The sequence below is a fragment of the Nothobranchius furzeri genome, chromosome 13, assembly GCF_043380555.1.
Source record: "Nothobranchius furzeri strain GRZ-AD chromosome 13, NfurGRZ-RIMD1, whole genome shotgun sequence".
NCBI lineage: Eukaryota > Metazoa > Chordata > Actinopteri > Cyprinodontiformes > Nothobranchiidae > Nothobranchius > Nothobranchius furzeri.
Window position 1 is genome coordinate 34,000,820 of NC_091753.1, and position 26,145 is coordinate 34,026,964.

Below are 26,145 nucleotides of genomic sequence, written 5' to 3' on the forward strand. Positions count from 1 at the left end.
AACTAAAATGCACTAAATTGCAAAACTATTGACTACACGTGCCTGCAGCACGATTAGGCATGTATTTATAAAGTTTATCAGGAAAAAAAAAGTTGATTTGGGGGTGACTTGTTCTAGGAGCACTATGTAAGAAATCTACAGTGAAATAATCACAGAACAATCTAATGTCTCAATCGTGTTAGAAGGAAAGTTACATAGAAACAGATTACATTCTCAGCTGGCTATGGGGTAGTCAGTTTTTCTCCTTTCATAAAAGCTAAGGAGGGTCGTAGTCACAGTCTACAATCTGTGAGAATTGTCGAGTCTGCGCCGAACTAATACTGCATTACCGTCAGACAAAATGCTCTAGAGTTGTTTAAAGAACTGATGCCAGTAATCAGGAGTGACCAGAAGTTGCTTCTTGTACCCCTAAGAAGCCACAGCATCTTTTTGTTTTACTTTAATATTAAATGAAGCAAGCTAGAGGCTACTGTTGAGCCCATAATGCTAACGGCCAGTGATGCCAGTAACACGTTATTTAGTAGAGCATTATTCTAAAATGACCACTTTTCCAAGTATTGACTAATCTAACACATAACTATTTCCATATCAGTAATCAAATTAAAGTTACTTTTCCAAGACATTATGCGTTACTGATTATTAATTTTGCGTATTCATTTTTATGTTTAGTTAAGATCTGAAAACCAGCTACAGGATTAACTACTTATTGTGCACATTACCTCAACATAAAAATCAGCAACCAGCTTTGCTATGCAACACATTGGCAAGAATGCTAACAGCTAGCATCCAACATGATCATACACACTGGCAACCATGATTATTGTTAGACACACTGATAAAAGGTGAACAGCACTGGGATGCCATTCCTTAGAATGGAACCATTACTCACGGTGCAAAATGAACACCAACCAAAATGATCAGCTTATAAGTTGTTAGCATTCTTCCAAACGCATTGCATCAGCATCACTTTGCTGATTTTAATGTATAGTTGGCAGAAGCTTTTGAAAGTAACTTATAAAGTAACTTCTAACTTAGTTACTTTTGACATGCAGTAATCAATTAAGTTACTTAGTTACTTTTGAACGTTGTAATCAGTAGTCAGTAATCAAACTACTGTTTCAACGTAACTGTGGCAACAGTGCAAACAGTGAATTAGAAGCAATTAGTGGGCTTTCACAATATCTCAAGCTACAGTACATTTTTAATTACCATAAACTCGATTTGACAGTAAAATGTATGAGTGAAGTGAATAATGAGTCAATCAAGACATTTTACTTCCTTTAAAGAGCAAGTAACGCTAAAATAACTTTTTTTTTGCTGATGAACTGTATAAATGAGTGTCTAATAGTGTTTTAAATGTGTGTATTCATTGTTTTAGCATTTTGGTGCATTTTCTTTAAAAATTAAAAACTCTGCCTGAATACCACAGTATAGCGCCACCTTCAGCTTAAAACATAGAGTTTGAGTTTGTTTGAATACACTTTAGCCAATGGCTAAAGAGAACGCAACTACGTAAACCAGTAGAGTACTACGTAGCAGCTCTGTGTCAAAGTTATAAAAGCATCGAGAGTCTCGGCCATGCCTTGTGACGAGTTGGGAGTTGGATTTGCAAGCGAGTGTAGGATGGTTAGCGGTAGTTCAGCATTATCATATAGCATTAGCGTATCCTAATCTTTAGCATAGCTTTTAGTGTTATACATACTTATTTAGTGTTAGCTTGGCTGTTAGATATTGTAGTTTAGTTAGTGTTTGGCTGTTAGTGTTATTAGGAAAGTAGTTCGGGTTTAGTGTTCCATATCGTGTTAGTATGGTGAGAAGGTGTAGTGTAGTGGGTTCGGTTGCTCTGTGGGGTTGCACTCCTTTCCGCTGGACTTAGGAATTAGGCGCCAGTGGTTGCGCGCAATAGGTGTACTGGAAAACAGTCAGCTCCCGCCTGGTGCTGTAGTTTGCAATCAGCATTTTACCCGCGATTTCTTCGCCAACATGATGGAGTTTGAACAGTGTTATTCTGCACGTCTCCATTTGAAGAGGGAGGCTGTGCCCACCGTGGCTCTTCCGCAATTTAGATGCAGCCCACCGACTCTGCTCCCCCACCATAGCAGGATCCAGTCTGAGGTGAGTAAGCTAAATAAAAATTTTAACATCTTCTAAAGACAATTCCCTACCTAAATGCAAAGCTTGAGAGACGTGGTTCATTTCATTTAGCTAATATCAGCCTGCACTGCCTTCGGGCTGATTTGTCAAGTTCACAAAATGTGGAACGGGATGTAAGGTTAGAATCAGCGGCGAATCGGAACATATCTCGAAGCCCTGGCCGACGAAATGGTCCACATGACTATTACTCTCAGGCTCGGAGAAAATTCGGGTTGTTTTTGTGTCAGTCGGTAATTCTGCTAACAGTGACTCTAACTAACGCAGCACTAGTTGACAGACAGCATTACAGCGTGACCCGGTTCTGTGAGGAATTCTGTTCAGGAGGTCGCATTTCAGGCTCTCTTCACATCATATGTGACTGACTTTTACGTTATAATAACGATCACACACTAGGAATGTTATAAAGCACCTATATCTGACAGTTTCTTTTGTATATTATCTATGACTTTATAAACTCCAACAACAATGTGCTTCTATTTTTTTTTCAGGCTAAATCTACCCAAGACATTGGCTGTCAGACTGATTTAATAGTCTGCAAGAATGCACTTGTCCAGGCTGGCCTGAAGCCTTACCGGCGCAGAAGGCGGTGAATTATTTTTAACAATTGTCTATGTAAACATTTTATTATCACCTTCTAGTTTTAGTTTGTTTTACAGATTATTGTTACACGTGACTTTATGCTCTTTTAAACATTTATAAATGTGCTGTTTCTTTGTTTTTTACATAGCCACCCAGTTTAGAGCTCCCAGCCGCAGTGTGTCTTGTGACACAGAGACCATGACGGAAATTCATCTTCCAGAAAGTCCCAGAGCAGCGTCCACACCCCTGAAAAAACCAAGATGTGAGGTGTCTGCTGTTGATTCCAGCTTCCACCTCAATGACAGTGCAAGCTCAGTGAACTGTTCAAGGTAAAAAAAAATTAAAACATTTCAGAATTTTTAAGATATTAACAATTAAATAAGTATGTGATTACATCATGACATCATGAAGGAGGCTACTGATTCTGGCCCTGTGACACTTGGTGGTGAAGTGTGAACTGATTCACCTGGTAAATAACTTTCATTAAATATTTTGGTTTTTGCTATTAAAAGTAAATTAACTAATAACCTGCATTATTGCAGGACACTCAGCAAAATATGGACTCTACACCATGAGGCAGGCACACGTTAATACTCTATAAGAGCACATAAGGTGAGCAACACCACATATTATTGTACACTGTCCTGGATTTGTTTTCTTTCTGCATCTCATCATTAGCCTGGCTGATCACCTGATAACTCCTGTCATCTGGTTATGACAGCATGAGGATGTCCGCACACACCTGTAACCTATCAGCTCATCTAGCAGAATAGAGAGAGAAGAGACAACACCACATCTCCTGTTCCTGGAAAGCCTTCAGCCATCCTTCGATGACTGAGAACCTCCATCAGCTCTGTCTCCTGTCTGCCTACAATTATTATAATAAATATTGTGTTTGACAAGTTTTTTCTGCTGCCAAATATCTCACTTTGATTCCAGTTTTTATATTTTAATGGATATTTATGAATTATATTAATTGAATTATCACATTGTTGCGTGTTTAACTAGCTCTATTGTGATGAATTAAACTAGCACCTCACTGTTAAAAGCTCGTTTTAATTTCAAGCATGTTTAAGTATTTATGGACATGAACAAAAACAGGAAATATATAAATTGAGATTTATTTAATTAACATAACAAATAACTGTTTAGAGGAGGAAAGAGTCATTGAAAGGCACATTCGTCTGGAAGCTCCTGATCCTGACCACACCACCAGAGGAGACCAGCTGCAGACACCAGAGGATCACCTACAACCAAGAGAGCAGCTGGTATCAGTAAATAAATAATGAAATCAGAGCAGTTTTAGTGGGCTGTTTGGGATTGTGTAACATAAATGAACACATTACAGAATAATTTTCTCATGGGGTATTTTCATAACTTTCTCTGCAGCAGACTGTAACTTAAGCCCAGGGCTCCTGGAGAGCTGCTATCCAGCACGTTTCAGTGGTTTTCCTGCTTTAACAGGTTAGATTAGCTGTTAAGCAGCTCAGCTATTTGTTGCTGATTAAAACCAGGTGTGTTGAAGCAGATAAATCTCTAAAACATGCTGAATACTAGCTCTCTAGGGCCGTGGAGCCAAACCCTGTAGCTAATCTGATGCTATGGCTAACGGCTACTTACCATTCAGAGCTGGTTCTGTTGGGTTGGTTCTGGTAGTTTCAGGCAACTCACAAGCTCAAAACAATAAGGCTCAGGTCCGCTTGTCTCCTCCAAATCGACTTGGTCCCTTTCTTCTCGAGTGTCTGGGTAAGGAGGGGGAGAAACGTCCTCCACTTCTAATAACTGCTCTGAGTGATAAAAAAGCTAGCTTCATCTCGTTACCCATCGTCTTTGTCACTGCCGCGGCTCCGCCCTCTCGGTCCGCCAGGCAACGCCTACTAATGTTGCAGTTTTTTAAATTGATACGTGGGTGGAGGAGGACTCTGAGGCATGCTTGACCTGCCCTTTAATGAGACGTACAGAACCATAACAGCGAGATGGCCAACAATTGTACTCCTTCTAATGCTGGAAGCGTAATAAGTGTAGTAAGTAGGGGTTTAACGGTACGCTAAAATTGTATTCGGTTCGGTTCAGTGTTTAAAGGGCTCAGTTCGATTAATTTTCGGTATATTATCATATTTATTTAGGTATTTAATATCTGAAGCGACTCCTATAGAGAGCAGAACCAGGTGTCATCACAGGCTGCTGATCTAGCATGATGTCTTTAATTATTTCACAGGTTATTTGCGCAGCTATGAGTGTCATGCTCATACAGACAAGTGTAGTGTTTGACTGTCAATGCTCCATGTTTTTATTTCTGCAGCGAGCCTTAAAAACTCACCTCACGCCACCCAGAGTTCCTTCTTTAAAACTCGTATTAAATAACGACCTTTCTCTACGCCATATTTCTCATTGTAGGATGAAAACTTTACATCAACAAAGGGGAAAAGTTCAGAAGACGTGTTTGTCTACATTTTTGCCACTGTATGCCTGCACAGTGTGAGAGAAGGGAGGGAGGGGCGACGAGGCGCTCCGTTCAGCGTCTCTACAGGCGCCACAGAAGCAGCGACAGCCAGCTGGTTTGATCTGCTCTGAAAGGCGTTGATCAGAATTTGCAGATCACATTTTTTAAATGGAGATCGGGCGTGTGCAGCCATCATGTGTCACTCAATACCGTGTCTGTGAGGAAACTCGCCTACAAACTTTTATACACTGCATGCAAATAAAAATTCATTATTTTACAGAAAAAATAAACCAAAACGGTTCGCAAACGGACCAAACCGAACAGTCTGAACCAAAACGGTTCAACGCCCGCCCCCGTGAACTGTTACATTCCTAGTAGTAAGTGCTCCATACTGTAAAATACCCAAGACTTGTAACATATGTATTTATCTACTTATCAACTTACTGGCAACAGTCTGATCCTTTACTGTTGCAACAGGAGTGAAAAAGTTAATTCCATGTATGAAAATGAACTGAAGTACCCAAATTTGACCATAGAATGTCATTCTTACTTCACTCTTACATATTGCACCATTAAGTTTCACAGTGGTTCATGCAAATTTTGTTACTTCACCATTTACACTGCTGTTAATGTTGCATTACATATTTTTCCAAAAGAAACCTTCTTCCAGCCTCATAAATTTTAAGTGGTGCACAGAGCAAAATAAATATCAAAGTGAAAAGGAACTGCTGTATTTTTTTCTCGTCTGTAATGAAAGAAAGCAGAGAAGTCTCTTTTCAAAGCTGCACTTCTAATTCCAAACCGGCACACTTCTGTAGAAACCGGCTCCTTCATAGAGACTAATGTTTGTCAGCTCCAAGTGTATTCTGCTGAATATTACATTCGTGTTCATAAAAAGATGAATCACTGGAGTCAACACAATGCCTTACACTTAAGTTATTGATTCAAAAAGCTTGGTGGTTTGGATGTCGTAGGAACAAGCGTGGAGCTCTTCAAAGCTCGTTGAAGAAAAGCTGCTCTAGTGGCTTTTTGAAAGTACTTTCATGTTGCGCTCACATATTCACCAAGACATTAAAATATGACAGGCTCAGTTTCAATGTTGAGCTGGAGGGGATGTATATATGTGTGTGAAGCTGTGATAAAAGGGTTTGAGTTACTGTGAACCATCTTGACTTGTGTATCTGACTGACATTGAAGGTGGCTCCTGTGGCTCAGATAGTCAGGTTAAATGTCATTTGGTACATTGAACAGGTTATTACTGGAATACTGTGTAAGCTATTGCTGAAATACAATGTCTGATTTTAGAGTTATTATTGTTTATTTGTTTCAACTGGCTCCTCTCAATGTGGAGGAGCAGCAGGTCTACTCCGAGCCCCTCCCGGATGATTGAGCGTCTCACCCTATCTCTAAAGGAGAGCCCAGACATTCTGCGGCAAAAAATAATTTTCGCTGGTTGTATCCACAATCTCATTCTTTTGGTCACTACCCAAAGCTTGTGAGCAAGGAACGTGTTGACTGGTAAATCTAGAGCTTTGCCTTCTGGCGCAGCTCTCTTCACCAAGACAGATCGGTACAATGCCCGCATCACTTCAGACGCAGCACCAGTCCGCCTGTCGATCTTACTCTCCAGCTTTCCCTCACTCGTGAACAAAACCCAGAGATACTGAAACTCCTCCACTTGGGGCAAGATCCTCATCCCTGACCTGGAGAAGGCATTCTACCCTTTTCCAACTCAAGATCGTGGTCTCAGATTTATAAGAGCTGATTCTCATCCCAGCTGCTTCACACTCGGCTGTGAACTTCTTCAATGAGAGCCGGTGTCGGTACAGGATCTGCTCGGGTGCAAGATCGGCTCAGGGTCCTTCGACTGTCGATGACGTCAAAGTACGGCAAACCCACTCGGACAAAATACACTTCACATCTATACTGTTGGAAAGAATTTAGCAGTTTCGTTATTAAAATGTTTCTTAAGACGTAAGTTTGTGTTTATAATGGTATTTGTAAAATAAAACACTATATTGTATTCATAATGTTGAACTCCTCTTTGAGCACATCCCTTGAAGGATCATAGGTATGAGCAACACCTGTGAAATTGTATTTGCAGGAAAGAAGTGTGTCCCGTTTATTGAAGTATTTTGTGTTTAGAGTTTTTGACGTCTTGTCCATGCGTAGTTCAGGTACGCTCATAGCTGCTAGCCAAAACTCTGGAGTTAAAAGTTTTCTGGCTTTACTAAAATACCTGTCTGTACTTATTTGATTGATGGTAGTTTTACTTTCTATTAGACTCCAAATGTAATTATTTGGCACGTTTCTAATTCATAATTTGAAAGAATGTAATCAGTGATATTAGCATTAGCATTCCTATGGGTTTTTGCATGTATATTAGCATTGCGCTAACCACTCGCTGCCAAATTGCAGCCTTTGCGATTAGAAAATCTCCTTTTGTCACATCGCAATTTAATTGAACATGCAGTTAATCGTTCAGCCCTAATATACATGCAGCTCTACGCTAAAAGTGTATTTACAAAGAGGTAATGATGGATTTCTTTGTAAAAGTTGTCCATCTTTCCAACAGAAAAATATACCTGGACCAAGGTAACGTGATAACAACGTAACGTGATAACAATGTAACGTGATTACATAATTCCGTAAGGTTCATGTTCAGCCAATCATCTACTTTGACGTCACCGGCAGTCGACAGACCCCGAGCCGATCTTGCACCCGAGCAGATCTTGTACTGACACCGGCTATCACGTTTTGTTGAAGCCAGCAGGACTACATCATCTGCAAAAACAGAGACTCGATCGTTAGGCCACCAAAAAGGATCCCCTTTATATATATATATACAAAGGGGATCATACATATATATATGTGTGTATATATATATATATATACACACACACACACACACACACACACACACACACACACACACACACACACACACATAAGAAACCAATTTGAAATGATTGGAGCTTTATGACATGGTGCATTATCCTGCTGGAAGTATCCATCAGAAGATGGGTACATGGTGGTCATGAAGGGATGGACATGGTCAGAAACAATGCTCAGATAGCCCGTGGCATTTAAATGATGACCATTTGGCACTAAGGGACCTAAAGTGTGCCAAGAAAACACCCACCACACCATTACACCACCACCACCGGCCTGCACAGTGGTAACAAGGCATGATGGATCCATTTTCTTATTCTGTTTGCGCCAAATTCTGACTCTACCATTTGAATGTCTCAACAGAAATCGAGACTCGTCAGACCAGGCAACATTTTTCCAGTCTTCAACTGTCCAAGTTTGGTGAGCTCGTGCAAATTGTGGCCTCTTTTTCCTATTTCTAGTGGAGATGAGTGGTACCCGGTGGGGTCTTCTGCTGTTGTAGCCCACCCGCGTCAAGGCTGTGTGTGTTGTGGCTTCACAAATGCTTTGCTGCATTCCTCTGTTGTAACGAGTGGTTATTTCAGTCAAAGTTGCTCTTCTATCAGCTTGAATCAGTTGGCCCATTCTCCTCTGACCTCTAGCATCAACAAGGCATTTTCGCCCACAGGACTACCGCATACTGGAAGTTTTTGCCTTTTCACCATTCTTCTTAAACCCTAGAAATGGTTGTGGGTGTAAATCCCAGTAACTGAGCAGTTTGTGAAATACTCAGACCGGCCCGTCTGGCACCAACAACCATGCCACGCTCAAAATTACTTAAATCACCTTTCTTTCCCATTCTGACATTCACTTTGGAGTTCAGGAGATTGTCTTGACTAGGACCACACCCCAAATGCATTGAAGCAACTGTCATGTGATTGGTTGATTAGATAACTGCATTAAGGAGAAGTTGAACAGGTGTTCCGCATAATGCTTTAGGTGAGTGTATTTGCGAAGTGGTTAGGACTTTCCATACCCACTGTATTTGCATCCACTGCTCAGGCTTACACTCCCATTTTTTGGGCCCTCCTGCTCTAGTTGTTTCCTGACTACGTGGGGGTGGGCGGGGTTTGGTTCATCTCTCCACACAAACAACAAACACAACTCTGCTTGGCAACCATGGTTAAAAGGCTTGCCGAAAAACGAACGACCTCAAATAATTAAAAACCACAAAGCCATATACAAAGTTCAGAGCAAAACATTTATTCGGAAGCTTCCTGATCAAGCAGAGGAGTGAGAATATATGCAATAACTGCTTAGGGACAGCGCAAGCTAGCTGCTAGCACTAGCAGCTACCTCTAGCCAATCATACACATTAGCATGTTGTGCACAGCTGCCCTGGGGCACACTGAAAGTCTATATAAAATATGTGTGTGTGTGTGTGTGTGTGTGTGTGTGTGTGTGTGTGTGTGTGTGTGTGTGTGTGTGTGTGTGTGTGTGTGTGCGTGCATGCGTGCGTGCGTGCGTGCGTGCGTTGTGTGTGTGTGTGTGTGTGTGTGTGATATATTACTATATATGTATGTTTTTATTTAATATAATCAGAGCTATTTACTTGGATTACAACACAAAATTTTAATGGCATAAGTCTTCTAATAATGTGAAGACCTAAACATCCAGAAGTCATTCTTTTAGGACTGCAGATACCAATTCATGGCAGTGAATGGCATAGTCTAACTGTTTAGTGGGCAAAACGGGCAGCAGTGTCACGTTTGACAGCGACTCACTAGTTAAACAGGACGCGAGTGATGAGAAAAGTTTTTTTCAGAAGTGTGAATGCTTGGAATTAGAACAATATGGAAATATCACTGGACTCTATGACAGAGTGTGTGGTGGTGAAAATGTAAATAACAGAGGCATATTAACTGGCACAAATCATACTGTGTTGATTTTTTAAACCCTCTCAGGCTCCAAATAAGTTCTGATAAAAGGACAAACAACTAAGTCATTCAGGGGTAATTCTGAGTTTAAAAAAGCTCATGAAATACGTATGTGGAGTAACCAGGTAGGTAGGTTTTAACGTTGCAAATCTGCAACGCCTGCCTCCAGAGGGTTAATGACCACAAGCTGAGCTTGAGTTTAGCCTTAAGAAGGAGCAGAATCATTCAAACAGCATGTCACAGTAAAAGTGTGTTTGCAAAGAGGGAATGGGACATAGTAATTTTTATATTGTTTCAATGCAACTGAAATGTAACTTGGATTAATTGCACCTCCATAGCTGCTGAGTTAATAAATGAGGCAAGACCACAAAACCATCTGGTTGTTTTACTGCTGATTCAACCAACAGATGTAATTCAAAGCATAAAAATGTCAAACTAATAGGTTTAAAAAAGGTATAAAAAGATAACGACTAAAAAATGAAGATTTACAAATTCATACAAAACTGTAGACTTTCACTGAATCTAAAAATGCTTTTTTTCTAGCCACATTTTTCATTAACACTTTGTTAGTTTAAAAAAATGACTGTTTTGTCCAGTTTGCTTCCCTCTATGCCAAACCAGTGATTGCTAGTTGAAAGAAATATTCCATTGTTTGTGCAGTAGAGCAAGAATAACACTAGAGACACCATATTTTGCACTCTGGTGTACTGCAAAGTACTGATATGCTTAATCAGCACTGTGTGAACTCATTTGCCAGAGGCATGAATGTACTGTCTGTAACAGATCTGCAGTTGTTTTTGCAGAAGCCCTATACTGCAGCTTAATTTATAAAATCCTGTTAAAAAGGAAGTCTAAAAAGCCTACTTGAAAAAGGTAACCTGAATCAAACCTAAATTTAGAACTTTTATTGTTATTACCTTTCCAGTGACCAATCAACTTGATCATCGTCATGTCTATTGTCTGTTCAGTTTTACTTCCTCTATGTGCAAAGTGACTAAGTAAACCGATATTAAACTAAATGTTCCATTGTGTTTTTAATAAAGCTATCCCTTTGGGGGGGGGGGGGGGGGGGGTCTTTCAGCTTAAATCCACACCAAAACAGGATGTGTTTGGATGCTTATCTGTTGCTCTGTACAGTGACCATACATGTGATCAAAGTGAGGCAATTTACAGCTTTACCCACAGAAAGTCAGATTTTAGTGAGTTGGAGAGGGACTTGCAAAGGACCATGCAGTAAAAACAGTGGTTAAAGAATGTCATTAGGCAAAGCTCCATGCATGAGGGTTTTATCTCTCCTGCAACTTTGCCTACAAATGAAGAACTAATTAATGCACTTTTCATTATATGTGCATGATTATATTCTAAAAACTAATTTGTCTGGTTAAAGGAGCCTTACCTTGATTTTGTGGACGGGTTTCCCTTCCTCCAGACCTTGAGTCCACACCGTGATCCCCCCCTTGCTGCAGGTCAAACTCCAGCCCTCCTCACACAGACACTCCGCCTTGAAGCTGGCGAACGCCCTGTCGTCCGGGATGGTCACCGTGTTTCCAGACATGGCTCGGTAACCGTGAGAGCAGATCAGAACAAAGACCGGACCTCGGTGGAACTATCAGTCAGCGGAGAATAAAAAAAAGTAGAAGCTTCTTCTGATGGAATAAACAGGCTAATTTGATTTTCTCCCTGTGAGAAGCTTTTGTGGACTGTAGCTTGTCTTGTGATGGGCTGTGAGCGTGTGTGTGTGTGTGTGTGTGTGTGCGCGCGCGCGTTCAAGCACGTCCAATGACCGCAGTCCACCCCGCACAACTAATGAAACAGAGGTGTGCGTGAAAAAAGCATCACACAGGTGAGCGCAAAATAGCAAGCCAACCAAGTGTTAAAAATGAGATGTTCAGGTTGGAATGCACCTCTCAGCTGACTGAACAAGTTTCTGTCCGCTTCAGCAGCCCTCAGTCACACAGCCTCTGCACACTAACCATATGTTTCAGTGTTTCCGCCTGTCAGAGCCTTTCTGCCTCCCCTTCAGCCGTAAAAGCACCTCCTTTGCTTCCCCCTCCCTGGTTTCTCCCGTTCCTCCTCTCCCAGGTGGTTTTCCGTGAGCTTACAGTAATAATATGCGGAAGGTCTCCATCTCTACGTTGCAGCTGTAGCAGGTGGAGGAGGAGGACATGTAAGAAAAGGAGGAGGAGGAGGAGAACCCGGGCTACACAAGCGCGACGCAGTGACGGCTACATTGAACACCTCCCCGTGCTGCCTTCAGGTTCTCCTCGGAAAAAAACCCAACTCTGCAACAACACGTGTAATTTTTCAAAAATATCCGAAATGCGTCATATAAATGAATAAAAGTATAAAACAGTAAATAATTTGTCGATTTAGGAAAAACAGCAAAACCTTGGGAATACATTCAGATTTTCTTTACCCATCAAACACAGATTGTCTTCTGACAACAGTACAAATTTATACCTCACTTCTGGCCTTCCCTGGATGGCGTCCCAAATCCTTTATAACCTGTTATCCATAGTTTACTAATTGTTCATATTTCGATGGATTACACATGTTAGAAGTTGTGTTTTTACATAGACATAAATTGTTGGGTTTTTTATGTAAATTTCAATCCAATTCATTTTATTTATATAGCGCCAGTTCACAAGACAACATTCCAAGTTGAATTTAGTGTACTGAGTTCAATTCATTATGCAAGTTAGTTAAAAGTTTCCAATGTAAGGAAACCCAGCAGATTGCATCAAGCCACGACTGGTTGTGTCAGTGGATTTAGCAATCCTCTAACTAAGCCAGCATGTAGTGATAGTGGAGAGGAAAATTCCTCTTTAAAAGCCATCTGACATGATGACCAACTGGGGGGTGATATTGGCAAATCCAGAGGGAGAACAGTTACGGTCACTAACTAGCAGCACACACCTATATTAAAGAGAAATATCCCATTCCTCTCTTGAAATAAAACCATACTATGCAACTTTTTCATATTTTTAAATCATTTTCTTGAGCCAGTATGTGCTTAAATGACAGGGTTAACGAAATGTCACTTAGATCCCCACTGCCCTCTGTGGCCAGAATACTGCATTTGTAACTTCAGAGTGTCGGTCCGGTCTGTTGGACTAAGAAAAAATGGAGCTGACATACTTGGCTTCAGTCTGCTTCCAGCATGTTTCCTGCATGTTTTACATCATGAACACAGCTGATTTGTTTAATTTAGTGATGAACCGCTCCTGTAGACACTAATGAAGGCTGGGGAGACATTTCAGCTGTGTTTGATTAAAGTAGCTTCCCGGAGTTTTCCCCTTTCAGAAATTATGTATGATTTTTCAGAAATCCATAAAAGTGATTATCTTATGATATAATGTAAGCATTACGTCTTTTTTGGTATGTTTGTTTTGCTAAGCACGCCTCCTGTCCCGCAGAGCTCCATGCAATAAAAAACTGAACGCCGACCAGTACTATCCAGTAGTGTTAGACTACGTGTTTCAAATTTAAGGATCTACCTCGACTGATGCAGAGTTGACGAACTTTTCACGGACAAGTAAATGTTAAAAACATAAATATATGAAAACACAACATGACATGAGAATGATACTTGTAAAACAATGTGTTTTAGCTCTGTTTGTCGGCTACAGAAGCACATTCAGAAACAAGAAACTTGAAGTCACCACCTAAAAAAAATGGATCGGCTGACTATTTGTGTGATATGCTTGTCAGCCAATAGATGGTGTCATCGGATAAGAGAAATACTCCAGAAAGATACTTTAAGGTGTTAAAAAAGACAAAGGCACTGCGAGGAGACAAGTTTTGCTTTTGGTTCTATTAAATGGACACGGGTGCTGAAAGCAAGCAAAACTGCCAAGTGTGCCTTTAAAAGACACAATTGTAACATCCAGCAATTGTCAGTTTTAGGTACAGTTTGACCATTCAACATCTATTCAACATCTGGTCAAACAGGAGACACAAGACTGCATGTGTTCCCTTTAATTGAGCCTGCCTTCATACCAGCTGGAGCTCAGAGACTCTGCAGCTCTGACAACAAATGATGAGATGTCAACAATAACTTTCTCTCCCCCAAGGTCCAATCTTTCTTCTTGCCTCCACATAAGGAACACTCCAGCTTGGATCAGTTGCTAAATCAAGAATGATTTCCTAAATTAAACATGAACTTCTTCTACGACTTATAATCTAGATAATCATTAAATAAATGCTTGTTTATTGCTACTTATAATAATTATATTATAATGAAATGCTTCATTAATCTGTGCTCAATGATTGAAGTGTGAAATGAATGTTATGTCTACAATGACTGCAATGTGGTTCCGCATGTTTATATGGCAAAGGTCATAACATTTGCACTCACACCATAACAAGTAAGGTTACGTTAAACTCTGACACATAAATAGTCTTTTACCCAGTCTGCTAAATGAACAAACATAAACATGAACAGAACATCTGGTATCAAAGAAGGCGTGTTCTGAGATTCTTGGTAACATTTCTCAAACCTGTCAGCCTTTGATTGGCTGTGCAAATCATAACATCAAAACCTTAAAACTGGATCACCCTGGGTGATTCTGCAGTTCTACAGAAAGTTTCAGACCGGCCATCTGAAGCAAACCCTCTTTAACCCATCAAAGATTTTGACACGTCGTCAAAACCTTTTTGCACCTGTGACAGTTCCTGCAAACAAGCTGATATTGTTTAGACTCCTAAGAGTCCCAGACGCGCGGTTCCATCCATCACAGTAAGTGCTTAGCTAACTCATGTTTTAATTGTTGGAAAAATTCTTACTTTTATAAACCTGACTTTTCTGAATCAAAATGAAGTGTGTACAATCCCCTGATAAAGCAAAAATACTAGATCTTCTGATTAAACATGTAAAGACCAAGCAGGGTTGATATTTTACATTTAAATAGAGTATCACAGCTTAGCAGTGGCGGCTCCAGGAGTTTTTTTCTGCAGGTGCTATGAAGGAGCTAGTCTTTTTATGGAGGGTGCAATGAAGGAAGTGGTCATGCGTACCTATTGTTCTCTAAAACACCTTCAACACTAGCAGATACACATGCGTGCACAAAACCTCAACAACACCTGAAACAAGCATTAATTTACATCATAAACATATGAACAATCGCTGACTTTTCCATGAAATCATAAACACATACAGCCACACAGAAAACCATCTATAGTGTTGCAAGGTTAGCTAACGTTAGTGTTAGCATTTCCAGTGGCAAAACCCTCGACTGCTGCGGCGGTTGAGGGTTGACTCTCTTCATCCAGATCCGTAGGTTTTTGTGGGTCTGAGATCCCTTCCAAAGATTCATTCGTTTCTGACTGAACCCGTGGAAATTTGGGCAACAAAAACCGATCCATTTTACCACTAGCTCTACCTTTCACTCGTTCTCAGGTGGAAAATGAGGTCAAAGGTTAACATCAATTTCCTGTTTTGATTTAAGTTTTTACTATCTATATGATAATTTACTGACTATTTTTGTTTTGTATGTTAAATATTATCACATCCACACGTTAATAAAAAAATCTAATATTTTTTTGGGGGTGCAATGACTAATCCAGGGGTATCTATAGCGCCCCCTGGCAGTGCCACTGCAGCTTAGTGGTCATAAGTAGAGGTAATATATTTATTGAGCTCTTAAAGCACTCAATTTGCAGAACCCTACACGATGAAACACTTTTTACTGAATCCCCCCAAAGCCGTGCCCTTTTTGCCTTTCATTTACAATAATGCATGAAGGGACCCAAGGTAGTAGGCAAAACAGCAGCACAAAACAGGTCAAAAGGTTTAATCAATTAAATTTAAAAGATCTAACAAAGAAGACAGGTGGGCCTGAGAATAAAGAGAGAGAACAAAATGTACTTTGGTAGTCCGATTATTAGATGGGGAGCATGGTGATATAATTAGTAGCTGAGACATGATGAGAGGCTGGGCTACCAAGGGGAACTGAAAGAAGCAATGAACCAGAGGATAAAGCTGAAAATACATGAGAAAACAGACCAAACATATGAAACTAAATGCAACTTTCATCACAAATCCACAGCCATGACACACTTGGTATACCAGTGACTGCAAGAATTTGAGGATCATTTTATCTTAAAATTTGCTGATGACTCTGTAATTAATTAGAGTCGTCTTCTTCAGCTTGATGAGCCTGGCCAGCCATGCCGATGCTTCCATATGTCCTCTTATGTCCTATGTAGAATAGACAGAGGGTGAGTCTGGCAGGCCAGGCTACTTGATGAGAGCAATTTTTAACGCATTTTCAACTGGTGTAGCAGTGCTTTTCTGTGGTTCAACATGAGATGAGCACTGACTTCAATCTCTAGTCTTTAAGAAACAAACGAGTGGACAGGTGGAACTTGTTTAGAGGTAGTGTAGTCTCTCTAGCCGTATTCTATGATTCACACAGCATTTTAATATCTTACTTGGGTATATTTTAAAATTGTTTGTTCTAGTTTGTGAAACACACATAAAAACAATGTACATGTCATATTGTGCTCATTTAATTTTATCTTACCTGTAAAGTGTTTTTCTACCCCTGTGAATTCGACTAAGAGTCTGGAATAAAAAATACTTGACTTGTGGAAAAATCTAAACAGGGTCAGAACACAGGGTAAAAGGCAGCTGAACAAGAAGGACCAGTTCCACCTTCAAAGTTCCTGTGTTGACAAGTGAAAATGCAAGCAAATTCTAATCGCTTTGGAAGAAGGTGACTTAAAAACCACAGCTACTCTGATAAAATCCACAGTAACAGGGCTGAAACAAAAAACATGATGCTGTATAAATAACTTCTAATCACTGGTTTTGGAGCTTGATTAAAAAAGATTAGAAATATAATGTAGTTATATAATAATGAGAATGCTGTTTCTGTACAGCTGTTATAGTGAATCTGCAAACAAGTTAAGTTTTGGCCGCAGACACGGAACCCCTCCCCTCACTTATCTTCCCTGGATCTACATCCACCGGCACCACATTGCCAGAGGAATTGAGATAGTGATGAACACCAGTCGCCATTTTCTAGATTCAAGCGTCCTTTGTTGTTCGAGACTTCAAATGGTGTTTTTCTTTTTCTGTCTCTGGTACTTTGTCCTAAAAGTGTTTATTTGTCCTCAGATATTATTGATCGGAGAACCTCTCACACCTGTTGCTAAATATGTGAGTGCATAATGAGTGGAGGACCCAGAGAATTGTCAGTTTGGCGAGCCTGACAACTGGATAATAGTTGCTTTTGCTCTGAGTCGTGTTATTAACGGTGGTTTATAGACAAACATGAAAGAACAACTTTTTTCATTTTTAATGTAATTGGAAAAATTAAACTATTTATCTATGTTGTTCTAATTGTATGCAATGCAATTGCTATTTAAATTTCTTAATAGACCAAGCTTCTATGACCAGCTCCCAATTTAGCTTAATTCTCTATTTTTTATAACAAAAATCTCTCGCTACTAATTTGAACATTTTGTGAAACCTCAGAAAATAAATGTTCACATTGCTGCAGACCACTTGGGTCAACTTTTCCCAGAAAAAAAAAGGTTTGTAAAGACATTGATTTTATAAAATTAAACAATATATTATGTTGTTCCTTGAACTATAAAAATAATTGATAGAAAATAATAATTCATGACTAAAAATCTACATAATGAAAACTTCAATGCTCAAATCGGCTGTAAATGTTAAGCTGAGATTTGGCTCATGAGCCGAAGCAATGCAGACGATGAAAATCAACATATAGTTTGCAAAATTTATTTATTTAATCTGTAAGTTAAGCCACTTTTTAAGTTGATTTTAACCAGACGTTAGCTCACTAGCTGTTAAGCAAGCCATTGTGCTAGCCTTAAGGCTAGCACAATGGCTTACTTAACAGCAACTCATCTTAACATTTTCATTACTGGTTTCATGGAATTACTTATTGCAGGTTATGTTAATAAGTTTGCTAATGTTTCAGGAATCTGTGGAACATCAGAGACTTTGCAGCTACTGGAGCTAACCTGTGTACAGCTAACTCGCTACAGAGGAAGCAGCAGAAAGCTGAGCTAACAGGCTGTTTTGCGGGTAAATACTCTTTTAGTGGAACTGCAGGATTTTTATGGTATAACCCAGACAGAATCTATATGAGCTATTGTGGGAAGACATTTAAACTACATTTACTTACAGATACATGTCAGGGGTGGACATTAACTTCAAAACCAACCGGCCAGCCGGGCCGGTAACTCTGAAAATTTACTGGCCCCAACAAGAATCTACCGGCCCCGCTGGTCATCTGCCAAAACGAGTCAAAATAACAACTGAACCGTTTTAAATGTGATAAACCTTTATTTTGTACACATTCACAAACATGATAACGTATTCAAGTTTGAATTTGTTTGTTCCCTCAGCAAAACTCAATTTTGTCGTTGCATACTTCCGGCATACAACGCAGTACATCACCAACTCCACTTTGCTGTACTCGAGCCATTAGCTGTGTTCGAGATAAGCCAGTTCTGCGTAGATTAGACCACCGGTGATCCGCGAGCAGTGCATGCCAGTTAGATTTGTGTCCGACTTGACCCCGACTTGCTCTGACGTCATGCATACGTAGGCAACGATAACCTCGTGAGATCAAGGCGGCTGCCGATTTTGGAGCAAGGCGCTGCAGTTGCTCTCCCTCGGCTGCAAAACCTAGGGCATGACGGGAAATGCCTGGCTCTCACCTGATCTAAGATCTGATAGGTTCATATTTTGATCCAAACATCCGGTGGTAGAACACGAAATGTTAGTTGGTCGCATGTATTCTGTAAATCATGTTATGTTGATGATGACAACAATATAGGCCATAAAGAGAAATGCGTTTTGTTTTCTTTTGTCATGTTTCCTATGAGCACACTAAACCTACAGCTGATAACTTTTACTTATTATTACAGTCATGTCTTCATATACAATATATGATATCCACAAGCACGTGAGGATGTGTTTCAGCTGCTAACAGGCACCAGAATTAAAACTGAAAATTAAACAAGTGTGAACGCTAACGCGATATCTTCAGCCATCGTCACCCGCGAGCTACACATGTGTCCGACTTATGGTTGGTTTATGCTTGACGCATTCACTTTCTGCGCGGTGATGCGGCTCGCGGATGGAACGCGCTTCACAACTCGCAGCGTTTATGGTTTGTGCGGCTCATCTCTGCGGTGATCCAATATTCTCCCAAACTGAACGGGGCAGCATGGAGCTCTACAGCATGCATCCAACACTACACCATAGTAGAAGTAGAAATTACTGTTTACAACACGGCATTTCAGCATTTTTAACAGCGTTCTCGTCTTTTCCGACAGTGCGAGCTATTTCTCTCCAAGAAATATTAACAACATGTTGATCACGGTGATCTTTGAGAGCTGAATCATACAAATGTCTGTATTTACGAACCTCTGCCGTACTAGTTCTTGCCGGTCCGCCATGTTTTTCCGCGTCCGTCCGTCCGCGTGGTTAGAAATTTTCCGAGGTGCGCATTGCGGAAATTCTGGGCCGTGCAGAGGCACGGTGGAGGGGCGTGGTTGTTAAAATGACGCAAAATGACGCAACTTTTCCGCGCGGACCTCGCGGACGCGTCAAGCATAAACCAACCTTTGAATGCCGGCTTTCAGCCACTCCCCCTGCTGCTTCCGTCTGCTCTCGTCTGTTTTCCAGGCGAGGCGCTGCTCATCTCAAACACGGCCTTTCTCTGAGCCTCCCGTCTTCTTTAAACCGCCAAGAATCATTCCACCTACGCACACGCTTCTCTGCTTCATACCGTTTCGAACTTTCTCGCTTCTCCTCACCAGTTTTAAAGCGTTTTGCCGGAGATTTCATCAAGGAATCCCATCCCGGTGGTGGCGCCATCTTCCTGCGTGCTTGTGTGTTTCTAGCGTGGTTCCACTTCGTCTTTAATAGTGAACTTATAGTTCACGTAACTAGAACTAGAATTGTGCAGTACGTGCACGAATCGTACACGTGCAGTACGTGGCTAGAGGCGCACAGGTTCACGCGCGCGAAATGAAAACGGAGGCTTCCTACAGGGCGCGGCCATGATGTTGGTCAGGGATTCCCAAAGTGCGAGCTGCCGCTAGGGGTGCACAAGGTGAAAAGTGTAATGGCTGCGGAGCTCAGAGAAGTCTGTCAAAAGTCACCATTAGTGTAGCCAGAAACTCATTTGTGGGTGGGCGTAAGAAAATGTAAGTGGGCCCAATAAACATAATTGAAAACAAGTATATTTTGCTTGTGAGTGTGTGTGTGTGTGTGTGTGTGTGTGTGTGTGTGTCCTCCGCACATGCCCTAGCTCAGGGGTCGGCAATCCGCGGCTCTGGAGCCGCATGCGGCTCTTCCATCCATCTGATGCGGCTCTCTGTGCTTGTAAAATAATGAATGGATATTTAAATAAAATGCTTTATATTTTAATGCATAAATTTTACATCTGTAAGCTAATTCTAAATGTAAAGATTGTCTGCGTAAACCTGAACAGGTCCAACCCGGTCTACTGTGTGACCGGGTTGACGCGTCACGCTTGTGCATAATCATATAGGCGCTTTCTGAGCTGAAGGCGATGTGAGATTCTGGGACTCTCCTCAGACGCCACATTGGAGACAGGAACAAGCACAATTCAGCCAAAGTTTCATCATCAGGGAACATTTTCTAAGTGACAAGTCTCTCTGAGAGACCGGGTTTGGAAAACTCTCGCTTCAGTGGAAGGAATCTTCCCGCATGCGCTCTGGTTCTGCAACGCGCTCCAAGCCCCTCTCCACATCTTCAGCTCGCTGTGCACCTTATGTACGCGCTGACAGTGAGCTGCACTGAGCAGTGTCCAGCTCAGATGTTCAGAAGGAAATCTTTTCTTGAGTGATTTAGCTACATCTGCGATTTGCGAAACTAATAAAGTGTCAGTTCGTCTCCATGCGTCGGGGTAATTCTATCTATTCTTTCTCCGTCAAAATAAACAGCCAAATACGGGAACTATCCGGTCAACACAAGCCCTGCTTTTAACTGTTCTGTTTTCTTGTGAAAATTGCTACAAATTTAACTTGATTAACACCAGAGCCAGGCGCACTGCACCGTTATCTCCGTCGCTGTAAATGAGGGAAAAACAATTTGATGGGATCCTTTTCTGACCTTCCCCACCTAAAAAGTTTAATTTCAACAATCAAACGTGACAGAGCCTGGATTTGTATTCTGAACAGTCTAAACATGTTTTAAAAAGAAACATATGACAAAAGTGGCACCTGCTCAGTAAAACCATCAACAGGGTGAAAAATATCAAAATATTGTAGGCAGAGACGGGCTACAACTTCTGGATCCACTTTATATAAATCGTTTTATTGATTATCTTCTTATGAAAGATAGCTTTGACGTACACGAGCGACCGGTACCGGCCGTCTGTCACCTGTTGTGAGCAGCTCTCTGCTGTCTGAGGGTAGGCCCCGCCCACAACGCCGCGGCTGCTGTGGCTCCCAGTGTTTTCTTTACTGTGGGAAACGGGTAATAATGGCTCTTTGATGGGAACAGGTTGCCGACCCCTGGTTTAAGTGTTTCAATTTTTTTTTTATGAATTCGATTAAAAATAAAGGCGCTCGGTCTTCCCTGCTCTCCTAGGTTCCTGACAAGGACCCTGTCTCCAGGCTTCAGGACAACCCCTTTTACTTTCTGGTCATAGTAGGTCTTGTTTTTGGCACTTGATGACAGGCTGCTATTGTGGGCTAACCGGTATGCTTCTGACATTCTCTTGCGCCACTTCTCAGCATATCCCTTGTGTGTCACAGAGTCATCCTCTTTAGCCAAGCCAAACAGAAGGTCCACCGGGAGTCGAGGGTGTCGGCCATACAGCAAGAAATGGGGAGAATAGCCCGTTGACTCATGTCGAGTGCAATTGTAGGCATGACTAATCTGTGGAAGGTGTTCTTTCCATGTCTCCTTTTCTTTCTCCGTCAGTGTACGCAGCATTTGTAGTAGTGTGCAGTTGAACCTTTCAGCTGGATTACTCTGGGGATGATACGGGGTTGTTCTAGAGTGGCCAACTCCAGACAGGTGTCCAAGAGTCCGGAACAGCTCGTTCTCAAACTCCCGCTCTTGGTCATGATGTAATTTGTTGGGGAATCCAAAACGAGGGACAAAATCATTATAAATCCGCTCTGCTGCTGTGTGGCCCGATTTATTTTTCGGTCGGCCCCTGGCTTGCTTATGAATTATATTAATGTTAAAAGTAAAAAAGCTGCAATTCCACAAATACTTTGTGGGTTGCCAGTAGGGTTGAGCGAGTACACCACTATCTGTATCTGTATCTGTATCTGTTCAACCAACTAAATTATCTGTATCTGTATCTGTACTCTGAATGGGCGTGGCATAACCCAGAAGTGGGTGTGGTTTACATCAATATATTACTTTAAGTCTGAAATTGATATGGAATGATCGGAAGTTGCTATGTGTATTGTTTATTTGAAAACAATTTACAGAGCAGCCTCAGAATTGAGATTAAATATTTTTGATCATAATAGTAAAGGAACTATTTCAGAACAAGTGTTTCAATAAAATCAGAACATTAATATTTAAGTGCATGGATTAATACATCTGAACTCATGCAGTAGGAACTAGGAAATATGAAATGCTAAAACCAGACATAACTATGTATATATTTTTTATTTTAATTTGATTTAACTGATTTTTTTTAACGTTCTTGGCATTTTGCCCCACACAAAGTTAAAAAAAACAATGTTGATTAAGGTGTGTGTGTCTGAGAGATAGAGAGGGTGAGAGGGAGAGAGATGGAGTAAAAAAAAAAACCCGACCGGAGCGGAGGTAGTGAGTGAGTGATGCAGCACGTCAGCTCTGTCTTGTCAAATGCACCATGTAAGTTACAAAAAAAGTAACTTTAAAAATTCAACCGAAAAAGAGGCGAGCTGAAGAAACCCTAGGGAATACTGAAGGAACGTGAGTAACAGTGAAGCAATCACAGCGAGATCCGTTACTGTCTGTGTGTGTGCGTGGATGAGCCGTACGGACGCTCCCGGCCGGCTAGAGAGTTTTGTGTGTAGGAAGGGGCGGGCGCTCTATGTGACTGGCCAATCACAGAGCGTGAAGACAGTCAGTTACCCAATGAGGATTTTCCTTCAGCACGATTACGGATATTTACGAGGTTTACTCGTTTCATGCTCGTATTCGTCAAAAATGCTTTATCCGTACCGGATACTCGTCTGAAACAAGTATCCGGCTAATCCCTAAAATAAACAATACACATATCAACTTCTGATCATTCCATATCAATTTCAGACTTAAAATAATTTATTGATGTAAACCACAGCCACTTCCAGTTAAACCACGCCCACTTCCGGGTTATGCCACGCCCATTCCGAGTACAGATACAGATAATTTAGTTGGTTGAACAGATACAGATAGTGGTGTACTCGCTCATCCCTATTTCAAACCCTCCCAGCGGGCACGGGAGCTCATTCCTGGGCCAGAGCTGGCCGGCAGCAGCGGGGTATTCATAATTTGGCATATAAGTCACTTTGGTATATAAGTCGCAGGACCAGCCAGACTATGAAAAAAAGTGTGACTTATAGTCCGGAAAATACAGTACTTAATGATAAATGACCCGCACTTGTATAGCGCCTCTCAGAGTAAGGACTCTAAAGCGCTTTACACTACAGTGTATCATTCATCCATTCACACACACACTCACACACTGATGGTGATGAGCTACAATGTAGCCACAGCTGCCCTAGGGCGCACTGACAGAGGTGAGGCTGCCAAGAACGGGCGCCACCGGTCTCTCTCACCACCACCAGCAGGCAAGGTGGGTTAAGTGTCTCGCCCAAGGACACAACAGCAGAATTCTCTGTCCGGAGCTGGGATCGAACCTGCAACCTTCCGATTACTGGACAACCCGCTCAACCTGTTGAGCTACTGCTGCCTCCCAATAGAGCTCCGGGAGTTGACGTCACTTCTCCCGGCATGCAACAGTTCAAATCGAAACGGCGCCATATTGGCAGGCAGAAGCCGGCAGTTGGACTATTTGTTATTGTCAGAAAACTCAATCAGACAGGAAATATGGTAGATTCCTGTTGTGCCCCAGGATGCAGAACAGACGCGGACGACATAAGGAAATTAGCCATCTACAGGATTCCCCAAGATCCGGAGCGCCGCAAACGTTGGATCATTGTAATAAAACGAGCTAGTGACCGGGCTAAAATGAAACTGTGGGATCCCGAGAGTAAAGGTTTTTGCTTATGCAGCGACCACTTCATATCAGGTACTTAAACCAACGTTTCCTCAACTGTGTATAGTGTTTATTTTAAATGCTTTTATTACGATTCTTAGTGGGCTTCCTAAACTTATTTTGGCGTGGCTTTTTCTGTCTCATTACTCATAGCAACAAGTAAACATCACGTAAAACGTTGCCTCGTGTTTCTGCGTGCTGCCGTTTACATGTTTTATGATCACAGCAATTAACTGGCTAAGCTGTATTTAACTTTTAAGGAATGGTTGATCAATTGTCAGATCACACATAAAAAGCACTTTGGATTGCTATTATCTGTCTCACCGAGACAGATCTCAGACAGATCCTGAGACGCTCCTGCCTGACATTTTTATTTTATTCACGGAAAAAAAATCAGACTAGTGATTTCTCTTGGCGTTCAGTTTATACATTCAAACAGCACAGCACTCTATTTAAACTACTTACGTGTAAATCTGTTATTTGTCCATCCATTTTCATCCGCTTATCCGGAGTCGGGTTACGGGGGCAGTAGCGTCGAGAGGCCCAGACTTCCCTCTTCCCAGCCACTTGGGCAAGCATCCTCCGGGGGAATCCCAAGGGGTTCCCCGGCCAGGTCCGGTAAGAAGTCCGCTCCGACAGCTTCTGGCATTTTTAAAAAGAATCCCTGGGGCACGGTAAGGGTCGGAGATGTTTAGTCTATTTAATTTCTGACTATATCAAACGATTTCTTCGGTTTTAAAGTGTGAAGTAAACTCAGACGAAGTAAAATCCAAGCCGATCCCGTTCACGTTCATGTTTACGATCCGTGTTTGTTTAGCTTCTTCTACCTGCCAATATGGCGTCTACTAACTGAGAGTCACGTGGGGTCCGGAGCTCTACGGTACTTAAAGGGTAGTATTGATCAAGAATTACATTTTAACAAAAGTGAGAAAAGCTTAAAACTTGAAGGATACAGTGATGCTGACTGGGCAGCTGATAAAGACGACAGAAGAATTACTACAAGATATGTGTGGCAAGGTGGAGAAACGAGGGCCCGGGCGGGATTCCCAGACTCCCGGGTGAGAGTCACACACGCTAACCAGTCAGCCAAGGGGACATCCCCTTGGCCAAGGAGCCAGGGCGCATGATCAATCGGGACACTGTGACAGGATGCCCACACTGCCACATATTGTTTTAGTCTATTTGAAAAGGGTCCGATTGTATCATGGAAAAGTAGAAAACAACCTACAGTTGCGCTATCAACATGTGAAGCCGAGTATATGGCATTAGCTGCCACAACTCAAGAGAGTATTTACCTTGTACAGCTACTTAAAGGGATAGATAGTTGTAACAAACATGTACCCATCAGAATATACGGAGAAAATGGGAGAAAACCAGGGGGCAATGGCATCATCCAAAAACCCAGTATCCAGACACAGAAGCAAACATATAGATATTAGATATCATTTTGTACGATCAGCATACAAATGGAATGATAAACATCGAGTATTGCTCTACAGAAAACATGGCTGCTGATGTATTCACAAAGCCAGTACCAAAAACAAAGTTTGAGACTTTTAAAGAGTACTTGTTTGGAAAAATAATGTGAACTGAAAAGACGTGATGTACTGAAGATGCAAACGAAAAGGTGAAGAAAGAAAAACAAAAAAGAGAAAAAGTAGAGGATGCTAAGTCTGTTCTATTTTTTATGCGCTTTATTGAAATTTACGTTGTATGTGTATTACTCATTTATTTAGTACAATAGAGAATCACTAGACATGCCTTTGAGTTGGAGTGTTGAATATATTGTGTAACAAAGGCATGTCACGTGACTCGAGTGATGACATCACATGATATCAAAGCACAACGAGGACTCAAATGCAGAGCTCACACAGTTTTAATCAGCAGAAGGGATTCCTAGAGTACAACACAACTGAAAAGTCCAAATCTAACTGAA

At 41.3% G+C, this 26,145-nt stretch overlaps 1 protein-coding gene and 1 long non-coding RNA gene across 2 annotated transcripts in view; one reads left to right on the forward strand and one right to left on the reverse strand.

Moving 5' to 3' along the window:
* stard10 (StAR related lipid transfer domain containing 10) overlaps positions 1 to 12,186 on the reverse strand; it is a 31,015-nt gene extending 18,829 nt beyond the window's left edge. The window contains exon 1 of the mRNA XM_015942333.3: positions 11,381 to 12,186. Coding sequence (XP_015797819.1) covers positions 11,381 to 11,539 — 159 coding nt within the window. The 5' untranslated portion in view covers positions 11,540 to 12,186. The remainder of the gene's footprint in view (positions 1 to 11,380) is intronic.
* On the forward strand, positions 2,940 to 3,635 carry LOC139062501 (uncharacterized). Its single transcript, XR_011516035.1, has 2 exons — positions 2,940 to 3,345; positions 3,455 to 3,635. It is a non-coding gene; the product is annotated as an uncharacterized lncRNA (long non-coding RNA).
* Positions 12,187 to 26,145: the final 13,959 nt, after the last annotated feature.